Below are 17,745 nucleotides of genomic sequence, written 5' to 3'. Positions count from 1 at the left end.
CTCAGTCTAGCTCATTGTATTCTCATTTAACCCCCTAGCAGGGCAGGTGTCACTGAGCCCATTCTACAGATGGGGAAACTGCTGTGCAGCTAGTAAGTAGCAGGGATCACACTTGAAGCCAGGTTGGTCCTGCTCCAAATCCCTCTCTCCCTCCCTCCCTCAGGCTCAGAGCTCCCTGCTTCATTTCTGAGGCCCGGGGCTCTGCCCTGTTGGCAAAGCTGAAGACGAACAAAAAGAGGTGACCCTGTGCATTTCTCCTCAGCTCTTTAAAATGAACGAATTGGAAATATCACAAAACCACTTTAAAGCCAAATAAAAATAAGGTGATACCAGGAACAAATCCAAAAGGGGCCATGGATGCATATAGTCCTTAAGAATTTACTGATTTCAAAATATTTGCTTTTTATCTCAGATGACTAGAAGGCTTATTTCTAGCCCGTGGCGAACAAAAAACAAAAACAAAACCAACCAAACACATAGCATATCAAATATTGGACATTTCGATATATGAAAGAATCCTGAAAGACTTTCACAACAGCTTGAGTTTTAGTCAATACTGTCTTTAGTGGAACCTGAGTATATGTAAATCATGGAAGTACCAAACTAATGTATTGCCATTAACCTACTTTATAGGGGTCTAGGGAGTTGGCAGATTAATTCAATTGTGTTTCTTTAAAAAAAAAAAAAAAGGCAAACAGCAAAGAAATTTGCTTTGGGTACTTAAATTTTTTTTTACCTTGATTTTCACCTATAAGTGTATATTCACAATATCTGGCTATTGACTGTAGCCAACTTAACCAGTAACACTGCATAACTTACTTGCACACAGAACTTGAGACAAATACACCACATGTACATGCCCAGTCATATTATGAAAGAGGCATTTCACATTCAACCAAACGTTAGTGTCTTCTGTGGTGTCGGATAATACAGTTGTAATGCCCAGTAATCGATTATACCTAATTTATCCCTTCTTTATTGCCAACTTTCCATAGCAAAAAACCTTCAAGACAAATGATTATAAAGGACAAGATTACAGAAAGAACAGAAGACAGCAACTGCAAGTTAGCTCAAATGAACTTAAACCCAGATCTAGTGCAAGGGGTAGTTTTACTTGACTTATTTAAGCTGAACTTTGGGGGATTTCTTTGCTGTTGTTTGGAGGTGGTGGAGTTCTAGGAGACCCACTGGATCCAATTCTTACTCAATGACTTTCTTGGCTACATGGCTTACAGAAAAAGCCCCAAGGCTTCGGAAACACTCAAGCAGAGTTTTGTTTGTTTTCAAAATGAGAAGTGGAAAATGGCTAGTGTGTGGAAAAAATTCTCAAGCTACTCCAAAGTCGAGAAGCCCACCGTGGTGACGCTGTGTGGCGCTGCCAACAACAGTCTTTCCCCAGGCGTGGTTCCCCACCCCAGCCTTGGCGGTGGCATGCCCACCGCTGGGATCCACCTGGTCCTGCAGCACCCGAGGTGACCAAGGCCCTGGTTTAGGTCTCCTGACAGTGCAACTGGATGACTGGCGTGGACCTCGGCTGAGCTGCCCCCCAACCACCCCAGGTGGGGGGCTGCTCCCCCAGGCCACAGGGCACGCTGGTTGCAAACCTAGGCGCCGCGCGTGCTCAGAAGGGTCTCCAAGTCTACAGTGGAGAGCACCTGTGCCGTCGAAATATGCCACTGAATGTCTTTGGAGGATATGAAGAAAAGCCCTACCAAACAGATACCAAAATATCTAAAAAGCCCCAGGACAAGACTAGCAAGACATGTTGGTTTAGGGAACTTAGAAGGTGACTGAGTGTGTTTCCTAAATCTGCAAAGCTTGCCTGTGGCTAACGGTCCAGGCACCCTGGGGAGGTAAGCAGCTCTCCTCTGGGGCAAGAATCCAGACTCCAAGAGACTCTGGCATACTTCATGTCAGTTTTCTAGAACAGTGTGGAAGAGCCTCTCCTCCAGCCTGTCATGCATATATTGAAAAGAGCCTGCACGTTAGGTCTCAGCACTGACTTTTGTTGTTACTCAGACAGGATTTTTCCCCTGGAATTTTTCACAAAGTTCACCATTTGGGAGTAGGGCCATTTTACCAAAGAGGGACTTAGGAACAGTGCCCAGTGTGTTTCAAGGGTCCATAAAAATACCAGAAAAGAAATTTTACTGGGTCCAAATACAAAAGGAAAACTGGAAAAAAAAAATCAAAATTTATAAATGTTTAATTAAATGTCTTAAAAAATGCAGCATGATGGCAACTTCATGAATTTTTAAACTTAGGATTCACATTTTTTTGTTGTTGTTGTTTAGAGTTTTCTCAGAGTCAAAGGATTCCAAGACTAAATGCAAATAATTGCTCCATCTTCTGAATACTTATTGTGTGTTCTGAATGTTCTACAGAGGCTGTCTCCTCCAGCCTCCCAGACCTGTGAGGTCTATAGCCTCTGTCTTCGGAGGCTCAGCCAGGCCAGCCACCCCCAACCAGGTATGGTCACCCACACAGTTAGCAAGTACCAGAATGGGGAATCTCAACCCTGATTGTAATTACATCGTTCAAGGCAGTGAAATTGGGGCTGAAGGTAATGAAATGAGTTACTCATAGCCAGATAATTTCAAAAATAAGTGATAAAAGCCCTTTCCAAACTTTACAGCCCCCCCCCCCAAAAGATATCTAACGTATTATGCACGTGGGTACATTTGGATATGTCCGATGTCACATAGGACAAAGTCCTCTTCTCCCAGGGAAGGGGGGCCCAGGAGACTCAGCCTCGAAGGGGCCTATGACTCTGCTTTTCTGACAATAGTTTGTTACCCCTTCCAAGTGGGAACTAATTTGGAGATTATCTCATCCCATCACCTGGTTGGAGAGAAGAGGAACGTGAGGACCAAGATGAAAGTACTTAAGATAATTGCCCAAGGTCACACCCACTGGCCGGTGGTGCCAGTGGGAACCCAGGTCCTCCATTCAGGATCCAGAGGCTTTTCTACATGTTTTAAGATTAAGAAATGGAAGCCTAAATAGAGACAGTTTTTTTTTTTCTTTTTAGCCCTTCATGTACTAAATTCTAACAAGGACTGTGATATGTTGGCTCAGATCCCCACCTCACTGGGATGACATTTAAAATAAAGCTTCGGGGTGGGGGGGGCGCCTGGGTGGCTCAGTCGGTTAAGCATCTGCCTTTGGCTCAGATCATGACCCAGGGTCCCGGGATGGAGCCCCGCATCGGGCTCCCTGCTCAGCGGGGGTGGGGGGGGATTTGCTTTTTCCTGACCCTCTGCTCCTCCCCCCTGCTTGTGTTCTCGCTCTCTCTCAAATAAATAAATAAAATCTTAAAAAATAAACAAACTAGCGCTTCGGTTTGCAATAGCCCCAATGGAAAGAGAAATCCAAGGGAACTAAGTTTCACTGCATACTGCTTCTCTTCCCTGTCCCCCTCTATTAGACTGAGAGTGTACCTAGATCCTCTCCTGGGGTTCTCACTGGTACCCACCTGGAAGGATTTCTCCCCCTTCCTTTCTGTAGCAATACAAATACCAAATAAAAATCTTACTGACTTCGGTATAGATAGGGTTAGTTACCAAGAGGTCGCAGGCCTCCCCAGTCTTGGTGAGCTGATGGAGGGAGGTTGTCACTGCTCCCAGGGGGAGAAGCATACTTTCCCCAGGATCCTCATATTTCCCCAGGATCCTCATATTTGGACCTTGACCTGAATTAAGTCCATCGAAAACTCAAGGGTCAGGGACATCTTTATGTATATAAAATTCTTCTTATTCTAGTTTGATACTACTGAAAATAATAAACAGAATGAGATTCTAAAGTTTACTAGACACATTTAGGCAGATTATTATTAATCCTTTAAAAATTGCTTTTGCTAAGTCTTGGGGTAGTTGGGGAGCTTAGCACAGTGGAAGTCACCCAGAATGTCCATCTTAGCACCTAAATGCCTTTCGGAGTGTGGGGGAGGAATATAAATAAATAGAACACTTCCGCCTCTTGGAGCTTCTGTCTGTCTCCTACTTTATATCCGGGTGGGAGGGAAGAAAGCATTATTTCCTTTTTCTTTTGCGAATCAGGATTTCATCTAGAGAGAACTAAGGTCCAAATCTGATATTTGAAGAATACAAGGGATTAAGTAGATCACTGTTCATTACCTAGAAGAAATGCTTCAGCATTTCTGAGCAAAGTGACTGTAGATGGATAATTACAATCCTGAGCTCATAGATCTATAAAACTCCCTTCCGTTCCACTAGCCAGTGAGGAGCAAAGGACACAAGTTTCTATCCTTCTGGAGGACTGGACCCTCTGATCCCCACCTGGACCCTCAAGGAAGCTCTTTGCCAAAGGGGGGAACCAGGACTTGGAATGTTCACCTGGTGATCATTTTGTCACATTATCCGTCTTTCCTGCAGGCCCACACCGGGGGTCCCTGCTTCAGGTCCCTGTTGATGCCAGGCCCCCAAGCAGACCCTGGGGACAGATGTGGAGCCATCCATCGGTACCTGGGGCCACGTGGCTGCGTGTTGGGTCGTGCCCCCTGCCCCAGGGTGTAGGGCACTGTAACCCATCCACCGGAGAATGCTGGTTCCTTGCCTGTCCAATGACTTCCTAGGATCCAAGGCTCTGCTTTCTTGAAGACTGTATTTGAACCAGAATTGTATTGATAAACCCTCCTAATAAAAAATATCTGAAACAGAAATTTCAATACAATGAAGCCCAAGGAGCAGATGGTGCAGTTCTTAAAACCAAACATTGGCGTCTGTGGGTCGCCGTGTCTGGACTGCTTCTTTCAGTTCTGGCTTCCTGATGATGTAACCTTGGGCAAGGGACCTCACTTCTCTTTGCTTCGACTTCCTTACCTGTTCTTGCAAAGATGATATCAACTAATCTACGGGAAGCTCTTTGAACTGTGCTGGGCGAACAATAGTACTAAGTGCTAGCTATTATTATTATTAGGTGTTTTTATTATTATTATTTTTAAAGATTTTATTTATTTATTTGACAGAGAGAGACAGCAAGAGAGAGCGCACGAGCAGGGGGAGGGGCAGAGGGAGAAGCAAGCTCCCCGCTGAGCAGGGAGCCCCACGCGGGCTCGATCCCAGGACCCCGGGATCATGATCCGAGCCAAAGGCAGACGTTTAATGACCAAGCCACCCAGGTGCCCCTATGTGTTTTTATTACTAAGAGAAAATAATATTTTAAAAACCCCGTGCCTTAGTCAGTCACAAAAGCAATCTGTAAACATTTCTGCTCATCCTGCATTTTTCCAAAGAAGCTTGATTTTTAGGCCCATTATCGCCATAGTTCCTCTTTTTCCCTCCAAACATGCTCTCCATGTTTAAGGATCTTGTTTCTTCTGTCTCTCTGTTAGAGATTTGCTGCTTCCATTCAAACTCATAGAAGGAAATATATTTGTGTGATGTAATCTCAACAAAGTCCTTAGCGATGCGATTGAGTGATAAAGAGTTAGGCCCTGCGGTGGACCTATTTTAACTATGATTCCCTATTTAAAAAAGGTTAGTCGGCAAGAAGGCTAGTGCCCCAGAAAAAAGCACTTTCCAAAGTTTTTAAGGACTCCACCTAGCCATCTGTGATTGTGAATTCCAAGCCAGCACAACACAGTTTCTGTGAGGGACTCCGTGAACCTGAGGCCAGGAGTTGCCCCAGAAATGGCCAATATTGCTGTATTAATCTTTTCAAGTTTTAATTAGGTTACTCAGTGTTCCAGATGTAACCGATACCTGGCCAGACAGGGGATGGCTTGTGACATCAGAATGACTACCCAATTCATATCCCTGGGATACCCCCTGCCATCGGGTCACTCAGGGTCCCAACTGCTTAATCTCTCCTTAGCAAAATATCTTCCTCCATGGCACTGAGGTACTACATAGTCTCTGCAGAGAATATGCCTCAGTATCTTAATACCATCATATTACAGACGCATGGGTTAGGGCTAGAGTTTTTCACCGGATCCCCCAAAATAAAAAAATATACATAAAAACAGCTCTCAAATATCCTTGTCCTGAAAAATCCCTTTGTCAGTCTATCTCTCACGTTTAATGAGAAGACTATCTCTCAATATATTACAAGCCTCAAAGTGTTCTATCTATGAACTGAACACAGATTCCCCATTGGTGCTTGCGAGAACGGAGCCCAGCCCAGAATACCTCCTGATGGGGCTCTTTCTCCATGATAAATTCAATTTTTCATCAATTGGTAATTTCTCTATTAGTCTGAGATGTCAATAACATCCCGCGGAATGTGGGGAAAAAAAGTTGTGATTCCCTAGGCGGCAGGTCAGTTGCTCTAAAGGAGCAAGTAACCATCTGAGGTGAAAACCATTTTCCATTCTCTTTGGAATGCACTTTTTGTTGCACCTTCAGAAAACCAGGAAACTGAGGCGAGAAGCATCAAATGATCCCCCTGGGCTGGCTGACGGTCAGCATGTTCTCTAGTGCTTAGTCCTTTTTACCTCAGTGTCAGGGCAAGTGACATAAGCTTCCCTGCTGGGTTTTTGCTCGAGTGTTTCAAGTTGAAGCCTCCATGCCCGCCATGAGGCACCACCATTTGCCCTTTCTAGACCATCTTCCAGCTGGCACGAACGTGAAAAGTCCTGTAAGCCAACACCTCATTTCAAACTCGAGGCTACAAAGCCACGTCAGAGAGTCTAGAATAGGTCATGTACAGACGGCACAGGTGGATGGAGAGGTGCAGTGGACGGACGGACAGTTAGATGGACGGACGGGAGTGCAGATTATGTACCAGGAGCTCCTCATTCTCTTTCTGCCTCCATCACCAACTATTTCTTTTCAACCAAGGCGCATCATTTCAGTTCCCTGGGCTTTTCCCTTTTTTCCAATCTGAGGCCATTAAGGCCCAGAAGCTCTCTCTTCAGCTCCCCCAGTCTTTGATTTCATGAAACAACAGAACTTTCCAAAACTATTGACTTGCGAATGCCGGAGCCACTTTGCCAGGATCTACCAGAATTCATAGCCCCATAATGATAATAGGGACTTGGGAGGTGTTATTAATCCACAGATGTGACACTGTCGGGGCATCCTGATTGACACGCAATGAGCTCTCTTAACATGACATTAGAAAGTGGCTGTGAATTATCCACAATAGCCAAGACCAGAGACAACCTAAGTGTCCATCAATAAATGAATGGATAAAAAATACACACACACACCCAGTGGGATATTATTCAGCCTTATAAGGAAGGAAATTCTGCCATCTGCAACAAACATGAATGAACATCGAGGGCATTATGCTCCATGAAATAAGTCAGACAGAGAAAGACAAGTACCGTATGATCTCACATGTGAAATCTAAAAAGAAAGAATTCATAGAAACGGAGAGCAGCAGATTGGTGGATGCCAGGGGTAGGGGATGGGGGCCGAGTGGGAGTGCAGGGGGCGTGGGCAAAGGTGGTCAAAGGGTACAAGCTTCTAGTTATAAGATGAACAAGTCCTGGGGATGTGATGGATAGTATGGTGGCTAAAGTTAACAGTACTGTATTATATACTTGAAAGCTGCTAGGTGAACAGGTCTTAAAAGTTCTCATCACACACATACACACAAACTGTAACTATTTGAGGTGATGGATGTGTTAACTCATCTTATACTGGCAATCATTGTGCACTATACACATGTATCAAATCATCAGGTAGTAAACCTGAAATGTACACGATGTTATATGTCAATTATATCTCAATAAACCTGAAAAACACTCTCTTGATTTTCTCTTTACGAGAAAGAAAGAAAGAAAGAAAGAGAAAGAAAGAAAGGAGGCTGTGAGCAGAGCTTCATTAAAAAGTAGTTCCCACCTTGAATCTAGACTTGCTCATAATGAGGAAGACAGCACACAAAAATTAGCACTGAGAGCCCACCCTTGCTTCCTGGGGTGAATAGAAAAGTCGGCATTACTCAAGCCACCCTGGGAGTCTGTGTGCATTCAATTTTTTTTCTAGAAGTCCTTTGTGCTGTGTGGGACTATCTACCTGGGACTCTGACACCGCTCTATACCATGCCTAGTACCTTCCATTTAATTTTTCCTAAGACCCCAAATTCCATTTGGCAGGAAAGACTCCATAAAAACGGGTGCCTCCTTGGAGCAAATCCCTTCTGTCTGTTCAAAGAGCCCTTCTCAATAATGACTGTTTTCTGAAGTTATAAAACAGCAGGAGAGTAAACTGTATATACAGGCAGGTCATTACAATACCGTATTTTCCTGCTCTGACTGCCAATTCTTAAAAGTCAGAGCACCCACCATTTGTCTTCTGAAGCTCAGCTGCCTGGGTGGGTCTTTGAATGTTATGGGAAATATGGGCAGTGGGGCAAAACCCGCCCCCCTTTTTTCTTATGCATGAGAGAGTAACAGGACAAGGTATACCAAGGGGTCACTGGTTTAGGCTTCTTCCTCCAGGCGGGTCAGCATTTGAATGACTTCTATTTTTTTTTTTTATTATGTTCAATTAGCCACCATATAGTACATCATTAGTTTTTGATGTAGTGTTCAATGATTGAACGGCTTCTATTTTTTGAAGAGAGAGATTCTACAGCCACCTGAGGGGGTCTTTCTCAAAGTTTAATTACCCTCAAAGACAACTTCCTTACACCTCACAACTGCCTTCCCCCAGCCCTGTGCCTTGCTAGAACCGAAGCCTGCTTCCTCTCTGGTCCTCTGTGGAGAGCCAAGGCGCCTGCGCCATGTTTCTGCTACGTTATTAACATAACAGGGTCACTATGAGTCTTCAGTTTGCCGCTCCTACTTGGGAAACCTATGAAGGTGGGTTTGGTTATCACTGTGTGGTCTCGTGCCCGTGCCCTGCTTTTCAAATGTAAATTGGGATCCGGGGATGCTATCAACTCCGAGTTTCCTGAGTCTGGACATGACCAGATCGTCTCCATGACTTCAAGAGAAACAGCTGAGAGGGGGTAAATGAGGTCAGAAATAAAGGGAGTCACGGACTAGGCGAATGGCAGTAAGGGGATGGTGAATGGAATGCCGTGTCCCAGGGGGGCTGTCCCTGGTGGATGTGGTGGCTCCTTGTGCGGGGAGGGGGGGTTCTTCCCACTCTGGGGCATTGAGAAAGCTGAGGCAGTGCATGGGATGGTTCTAGCAGGTGATCGAGACACCCTGAGGCTGTGGCCAGGACCGCAGGAGACACTGCCACAGCTGGGGTGAGCACAGGGTGACCTGTAGAACCACGCCTGGGGGTGGCCCCACCACCCCAGCAGCATCCTCACTGGGAGAAGCGCCTCTGGGGGACTGCCCCGCTGAGCCCCAGCTTCAGATGCAGCCAGGGAACCTCTACTGGGGATGGAGAACATTTGCTGAGTTCATTCTCTGTGCCAGACACAGAGCACTGTCTCCCTCTGTCTTAGAAAGAAGCTCTTATGATTGTCTCCATTGTAGACGAGGAGACTGAGGTCCAGGGACGCTCCGTAACTTGCTAAAGGCTTATGTGCCTGAACCAGAACTCCACTTGTTTTGCCCCCAGAGCCCAAATTCCTAACCACTCCGGTTTACGACCTGACCTCCCTGCATCTCAACCTCCAGGTATAGTGGGAAGCCCTGTTTTTGAATCGCTCTCCCATCAGAAGAGAGAGTACTCATTTTCCACCAGGGACCTGAGATACGGTTTGGAGGCATGCTGACGCTGGGCGGAACCCAGCCTCCATCCTGGGGAAGGGTGTGGCTCTGGAAAAGAGTGTTACTCTTGTGTTTACTCAAAGATAGTCATTAAGTCACTGTGAAGACATCTTTCTGCAGACTAAACAACCCCACTGCTTTTTAAAAAAGCTCTCCTCACAGGAGTTCTTTTTTTGGTACCGTCTTTCTATATTTACTGGTTTTCCCCCAGGAATTCTTCTGCCCTCCCATTCTCTATTTTAATCAGTCCTGTAATAAGATTCTGATCTGTGCCACAGAAAGAAAAAGGTCATTTTCATAGTTTTCATCTCTGGCCTTAACAAATGAATAAAAGGCCAGCATGGATAGTAATCAGCCCCTTGTGGTCCACTCTGAAGCTCAGGCATTTTCTTGACCTCCCCTGTGGCTGGTCAATCTTCCGTTTACTGTTTGTTTCTGATCCTGTTGAATTTCCCCGGGTATTTGAGGGACTAGTCCTCAGTCTCTTGCGGCCCCCAAATGCTTCGAACACGCACTTGACTCAGCCCAATTTGCTTCTCTGCCCCCTAAGAGAATGCTTTAAAAGGAGCCCAGGGCTCAGAGACAAACTTTGAGGGGTGAGTGTCAACAATAAAATCCTTTCTCCCTGCAGGGGCCTCACAGTCCTCTCTGACAGAGGTTTTAGCCACATTCGAGCAGTGTCAGTCCAACCCAAGGATTCTGAGATACCATCCCTGGTGCCTCAGTTTACCATCCCAGAAGGCGTGCCAGCCCCCTGGGGGGCCCACTTACTTCGAGGTTCTCGGGGTCCATCCACTGTGATTTTGATGGCTCTGTGATAAGTGGCAACTTGCGGTGGATTTGTGAAGACGGTGATGGTCAGAGTGAAGCTTTTCCCTGTTAGAACACAAAAGAGAACACCGAAAAATGAGGGCATGGTCTGAATATATCTTCTGGGTAGTTGACCATTAATTTATGCTTTCCAGCCCTCAGACTGGAAAGGTGGTACTTCTTCAGCATAAGTGAGTGGTTTTTCCAACACTGCCTTAGCTTTGGCTTCACTTAAATTCTGGAATGCACACCTTCGGTGTTTGTCTAGATGTTAACACTTCGCATGGTTGTACAGCTTTCGTTAAATCATCAATAAACAACACAGGATCAAGAGAGATTCAGTTTTGTTTTCTTTCAAGTCAAGACTCCAGGGAACATGGGGTCAGATTGGCAGCTGTCCACTCCCCCCTAGCTGTCCCCAAGGAGTAAAAGAAACCGTATCCCTGTTTCCCTTCTAACATTGCCTGTCCCTCCAAGGGTTAGGAAAGACAGAATTCCTGAGTTTGCGAATAGGCAAAGTTAAAATTATTCTCTCTGTATTTCAAAAACACTAATTGCTGGTTAATTGACTTTAAATATTACTTTTAAATGCTAGATGTTATTAGAGGCACTCAAGGGATTGGCCAGACAAAATTTATAGTCAATAAACTGACTTAACGATATGTAACTGACAGACTGAGATTCAATAAGGACTATAAACATATATACACACGTGGATCTCCACCTAAGCAGTTTATGTACACGCATGGGACGTGAGCGTGTTTTCATTACAGATGTCTACCGTGATGCTTTTGGTAACTTTAAAAAACTATTTAGAAGTATTTTTATAAGTTAGAAGACAATTACTAACATGGAAGTAAATAATTAATATAAATAGACCAACAATTAATATTAATAATATAAGTATTAACATGCACCTATATTAGTAATTTAAAACATTTCTTCTTGGCCAAGTGATTCAGAGGATGAACTCCGGGTTTGAACTCTGGCTAGCTGTCCTTTGGCAAGGCCGTAGACCCCTCCGTGCCTCAGTGCCCTTACCTGGAAGGTGGGTACACATAGCATGTTGTACCTTATAGCATTTGGGGGGAAGTTAAATGAGTTCATAGGAGTAAAACCATTAAAACAGTATCTGGGGCATGATATTCGAAGGTATGCATGTTGAGTGTGTGTGTGAGTGTGAGTGTGTTGTGTTGTGCTCACTTTTATTATTTTCCTTTTCTCTTTCTCAGGGTTCCCTAACAGGATTCTAAGGTTTGACTAAGCATGATGTTCGGACCGCCCACATCAGGGGAGTGGGTTTCTATTTAACAGTTTCTCCTCTTAGTCATGTAAAATGAAACAAAACCAAAAAGAAATGAAAGGAAAACAAAACAGGTCCATTCATTCCCCTATCTGCTCTGAAACCGTTTAAAAATCAACTTGTCTCCCTTCCTCAAGTTAGAGCAGGATACTTTCAACTGTCATGCATGTTTTAATACAAAAGAAAGTCACAAAAAAAGTTCAGTAAAAATACAGTCGACCTTCCAACGGCACAGGGGTTAGGGGTGACGACCCCTGCACTGTTGAAATTCGTGTATAACCTTTGACCTACCCAAAACTACCATTTACTACTGCTGACCGAAGACTCACCCACAATGTAAGCAGTCAATTAACACATATTTTGTATTTCCTTTGTATTATATACACTGTGTTCTTACAATACAGTAAGCTAGAGAAAAGAAAACCAAGAAAATCGTAAGGAAAATACGTTTACAGTCCTATACTGTATTTATCGGAAAAAATCTGCATGTAAGTGGGCCTGTGTGGTTCAACCCATGTTGTTCAAGGGTCAACTGTGTCATCTTTGGCCGCAGCAAGCCAGCGATTCCTAATCATGACAAGTCCCCAGGGAACAATCCCCAAGGATCTGTACTGTGTCTCCAGGGAAGCCTATGATAAGAAGAACAATGACAAGCTGCGACAGGATGCTGAAACCGGCTTTGTCCCGCCTGGCTTTACAGCCAAAGTCATGGCTGACCTATCTGCCAGGCCAGGTGAGGTTGCTTTCTGGGAAGGGGTGCCCATGGGGGCCAGAGCACTGGAGAAGCGCGGGAGGCCTAGCCCCCAGACTGATCTTCCCATCAGCTGCTCTTCTCTCCTGGAACCCTGAGAACGTTCCTTTTGGGCTTTAGGGATTTGCCATCTCGAGGACATGGTTCATGTGTGGCTGCAGGAAGACGCCCCAGATCACCTCCCCCCTGGCATCTGGCCAAAGTAGGGGGGCGGGCAGGAGGGGCTGCAGGTCAGGTCCAGCGAGCGAGGTGGGCACGGTGATGTGGAGGCGGGGGGCTCTTCCTGCAAGAGGGTTAGATCGGAATTCTTGTAGCTAATGATTTGACCTCTCCAGTCTCCTGGTCTTCAAAACAGGGGGTTCTGGGCTTATGGGATACCCGCAAGGTCACTTGCAACTCTGACCGTATCTTCTGAGTTCGCAGCCCTCCCGGCACCCTTGTTCACGGACACATGTGCACTTCCTCGGTTGCCTGTGGCTTCAGCCTTTCAGATTCCACAAAAACACTGGATCAGCATCCTAGGGCTGCTGTAACAAACCGACACAGACCCGGAGCGGAGGCTGAAGACAACAGAAATGCACTCTCTCACACTTCTGGAGGCCACAAGTCCAAAACCAAGGTGTCGGCAGGGCCACGCTTCCTCTGAAGGCTCTAGGGGAGAAGCCTTGCTGGCCTTGCCCCAGTGCTGGTAGTTGCTGGCAATTGGTTTGCAGCCGCATCATGTAGTTTTTGCCTCTGTTGTCACGTGGCCTTCTTCCCCGTGGGTCTTTGGTCTCCAAATCAACTTTTCTTTATAAGGACACCAGTCATTGGAGTTAGGGCCCACCCTAACCCAGAATGCCCTCGCCTTATTGATTACATCTGCAAAGCCCCTCTATTGAAATAAGGTCACACATTCCGAGGTTCCTGGTGAGCATGAATTTTTAGGGAACACTATTCAAGCTAGTTCAAGTTCAGACACCGAGTGTCTTAAGAGTTCTGGTCTTAGCACTGAGTCATAGCTGCTTCTCAGGCACCTGTGCATTTGACCCCCTGAAATGGGTCCCATTCCTGTGGCAGCCCTGCAATAACCATCCTATACTTGGTTTCTTAAATGACAGCAAAGATTTACTGTCTTTATAATACTGGCATTTCTAGATTTGTGGAGAACTTATAAACTTTCAAACGCTTTCCCATATACTACTGCATTTGGTCCTCATAATGTTCTCATGAAATAAACAAGATAGATTTTATTGTTCCTGGTTAATAGGTAGCAAAGCTAAGGCTCAGAGACGTTAAGCAATTTGCCCAAAGTCTAACAGCTTGTATACACAAAAGAACCTAGATCTCTCGGCTTTACACCCACTGTCCTTCACATTATTGTCGTGGGATCCCAAATCTCTACTTGCAAAGTTGGTGACACCAGCACCAGGAATCCAGACTCTTGCTACTTTTCCTATGCTCTACCACTGCCCAAAAAAGTGAATATAGGGACGTCTGGATGGCTCAGTCGCTTAAGCATCTATCTGCCTTTGGTTCAGGTCATGATCCCAGGGCCCTGGGATCAAGCCCCACGTCGGGTTCCTTGCTCAGCGGGGAGCCTGCTTCTTCCTCTGCCCCTCCCCCTGCTTGTGTGCTCACTCTCTTTGACAAATAAATAAATAAATAAAATCCTAAAAAAAAAAAAAGTGAATATAGTCCTGGTGGCCTCACTATACCCAGAATGTGCTTGACAGCTAACTGCAAGTGTGGGTTATAATTCAAAAGCAGCTTCTTACTGAGCTGAATTTGGACTCCTGGCAGTTGAGCGTTTAATGCTGCCCCCTGGTTAACCACAGATTGGCCTACTTAATCGTGAATGAAATTCAACCAAAGTGAATATTTGTGAGATTGTTGCTCATAATTATAATTCTATCATTTTATACCTATCATTCTATGTGCAGTCATACGAAGTGCTTGCCCAGCAAAAGCTACTAGCTGGAGCGTTTTGGCCCCAGTGATGTGGTTCACCAAGGTGGAGATATTCTGGTCGCTTCCCCCACAATGGGCTCTTGTTTAAAGCCTTGAGCACTGGGACATCTGCTTATTACCTCATAGACGGAGGTAATAAGTGATGACATTTTGTTCACAGGTGTGTGTGACATTTTCCCACTCCAGGAAAACTCTGCCTTCCACTTCCTCATGCTCTTCCGACCCGCCCTGGCACTGTGCTTGATAACTGGGGACAGTCAGCCAGTGGGCACACGGGACTGACCCGCTGAGCTTCAGGACCCCCCATGCTCTGCCCCCCACCACTTCCCAGCCCATCCCTGTTGAGACGCAGCCCATCTTGGCCAGCACCTGCGGAAGTGGTAGCCGCACCCCAGAATCACACGCGTTACTCGCCAAATTCCCTCATTAAAATGACCTATGGGCCTGGTATTTTAAGTGCGTGGGTGTGGAGGGCGAAAGACTCTCAAGTGTTTTTCTCAGCAAGCTGTAGCCAGAACAGTAAGTCAGAGAAGAGCAAAGGCATGAGGGCTGGCTAAATAACAGCCACCCCAAGAGTGGACCAAATGCAGGACCAAATGCAGGGGTGGGAGCACGGTGTTGCTGTAGAGATAGCTGATGTTCACCCTCGCAGCCTGGAGCCAGTCTTTGCCAAGAGAGGCTTGAAGGCTCCCCTCCAGCCCCGGCAGCCCTGGCTTTGGCACCAGGAGACAAGCAGGGGCCTTGGTCAGCACACAGGTGACCCTGGGCGTGCTGCAGCTCTGGGTTCCCCAGGGGGCAAGCTGCAGGGTTACAGGTGTCCTGTGCAGGGATTCACAGTGGCGGGAGCTAACCAAGTGGGGAGGGGCACTGAGACCTTCCTTCTCCCCCTCATGGAGACCTAACCTCAGCCCAGACAGCAGCCTCTGCACTGGCCAGTGGTTGGGTTCTAGCAGGAAACTATTTCGAAGCACAAACACGAGGAATGAATAAGAAGGTGGGAGAACACCGTAGGGACAGAAGGGCTGCCTGATGAAAGCAGCAAAAGATAAGGCACTGATTATACAATCTGGGGGCCCTGGGAATATACAGAGGGCTAGGCCCAGTACAGACTCTCAAGCCAAAATGCCTGTGTCTTAAATCTCTGCCACTTGGTAGCTGTGTGACCTTGGGCAAGTTACTTAACCCATCTGGAGCCTCTACCTTGTCATCTGTGAAATGGGGGTAATACCAGTCCTTCCATCTCACAGTGCCATTATGTAAGTGAAATGAAATAATGAGTCAGGAAATACCAGTTTAATTATCGTTAGAGACGTGAGAAACGTGATTCCGCAAAGACTGAGCCGTGGGCGATGCGGAGGCAGAGCAGGTGAGGAGGGGTGCTGGGGGCTGACGGGGGAGGTGGGTGAGCACATCAGTGCTGGGCAGGCAGCGCCCACAGAGCTCCAGCAGGCCCACCCCCTCTTCCCTAGGAATTCCAGCAAACCAAGGCAGAGCGCCCAGGGCGGCCGGCCGGACAGCAGAGCGAGGAGGCCTCCAGACCCATCAGAGAGACTGCACGTTTAACTCGAACGTCAAGTTCACTCCGGCCCCGCCAGCTGGCGACCTTCGCACTGAGCCGCCTTATAAACAAGCTGGGCCAGATGCTCCCAGTGGAGCCCGTGTCCTCCCCCTCGACGCCAGCTTGTTCATCCAAGTGCCAGGACGCAATACTGACTGCTTTATTTAGTTGGGAAGAAGGTCACGGGCGAGTCCTCCCGGACGCTTGCCGCCATGACAGGCGCGGCATGGCGGCCCCCGGGGCTGCTGAGCTCGGAGAGCCAACTGTGGTCTCATAAAGCCGCGGCTGGACACGGCAGTTCCGCATGGCCCGGGCGCCCACCCCACTTCCTCACCGCATCTGGGAAGTGGCTAAACCTCAGAACTGCTCCCCGAAGGGTGGCGGGGGGGGGGGGGAAGACGAGGCGTAAAGGCCACTCAAACTCATCTCTGGTCCAGGAGTGAAACAGCAGATTCGGAGGCGGGGGGTCGTGTCCCATCACAGCAACGTCCCCCTACGCCAGTGGCATCAGGGGCGACTTTCTAACTAACCCCCGTCCGATTGTGACTGTCCCTCCCGGGGTTTGGCTCCTGGCGAGCCAAGCCCCCTGCTGGGGCTCCTCAGCCAGCTGGGCTGTTTCTGTCACTCTCCTTGGGGTCCGTTTGGACCTGTGAGTCATCTTCTCCTTTTCGGGCAGTTTCGGTGAGATGTGAAACTTGCCCTTTGTCACGCAAAGGAAGACCGTAGGCACAGAGGACCGACTGGCGTGGGAGGGTCCGACCGCGCGCAGAACACACCAGCGCAGTTTTCACGCATGCGTGCAGCGCTGCAGGAAAGCAGAGGTTGGGCTCAAACACTTTAAACTCTTCAGACAGCACGTAAGGAAAAATCAAAGGAAACAAAACAAAACACAACAACGCAGCTTTTGAAAAGCAAGAAAGCCCGTGAAATCTCGAGTTTGGCTCTTTGCAAATTCTGGAAATCCCAATAGATTCTGAAATGTCGCCGGAGGATTTCTTCTTTTACATAGACTGTGTCGGGCCTACTTTTTCATCAAGGATAACTGAGTATGGAAATTAATGCACCCTCAGATTCCAAGGGGAAATCTGAATTGGGGGTATTTTTCACAAAATCCTTTTAATTTACATTTCTCACTTTTCCACTGGAACAACCTAACGGCCAAAATTCATGCTTTTGCTCCCCGTCCATTTCGTCATCCAAACACATACCACGACGTTTGACAGTCGAGCTGTATCACTGTTTATTTGGGGATTTCTGAGGAGGGTACAAACCCTTCAAGTGGCACAGAGTTTCCTACTTTCTCTAAATTCAACGGAAATTAAGATGTTGGTGTGTATCCACTTGCATGCAAAGGATCCCCATGTGTTTGCGGGTGTGTTTATCTAATTGTACCTGCATCCACACAGGCAAAATGCAGGTGGGAGGCCCATGCTATTGGCACTCCCTTCTCCAAAGTTTACTGACAGGTGCTCAAAACACAAAACGTTTTTCATAAAAAACAGCTTTTTTTTTTCGAATGGCGGATTGTTTGAAAAAAGTTTTACTTACAGAAAACCAACAATATGAAAAGCATTTTCTCTGGCGATGTTCTATAAAAACAAGCTGAGGACAGGGACAGCATTTTATTAATCTTTGTGTCTTCTGTTCCGAGGCAGTAAAAAATGTCTGATAACTGGATCCATGAATTCTTCCATAAACTTTCAGTTTTGACAGCTGGTTCTTTATGATACCTGATT

The 17,745-nt window shown here is 46.6% G+C and overlaps 1 protein-coding gene across 8 annotated transcripts in view; it reads right to left on the bottom strand.

Annotated features, from left to right (window-relative positions):
* The window catches only part of RUNX1 (RUNX family transcription factor 1), a 247,602-nt gene that overhangs the window by 55,264 nt on the left and 174,593 nt on the right, over nucleotides 1–17,745 (bottom strand). For all 8 annotated transcript variants that reach the window (XM_028116358.2, XM_028116392.2, XM_028116384.2 and 5 more), the window contains one exon: nucleotides 10,409–10,513. In XM_028116358.2, the coding sequence (XP_027972159.1) occupies nucleotides 10,409–10,513 (105 nt within the window). The remainder of the gene's footprint in view (nucleotides 1–10,408; nucleotides 10,514–17,745) is intronic.

This window comes from Eumetopias jubatus, unplaced genomic scaffold, assembly GCF_037043125.1.
Source record: "Eumetopias jubatus isolate StellerSeaLion01/CBP00866 unplaced genomic scaffold, mEumJub1_p1.0 scaffold_1, whole genome shotgun sequence".
Classification (NCBI taxonomy): domain Eukaryota; kingdom Metazoa; phylum Chordata; class Mammalia; order Carnivora; family Otariidae; genus Eumetopias; species Eumetopias jubatus.
The sequence above is the reverse complement of the archived record's forward strand: the minus strand, read 5'-3'. Positions and strand labels throughout refer to the sequence as shown.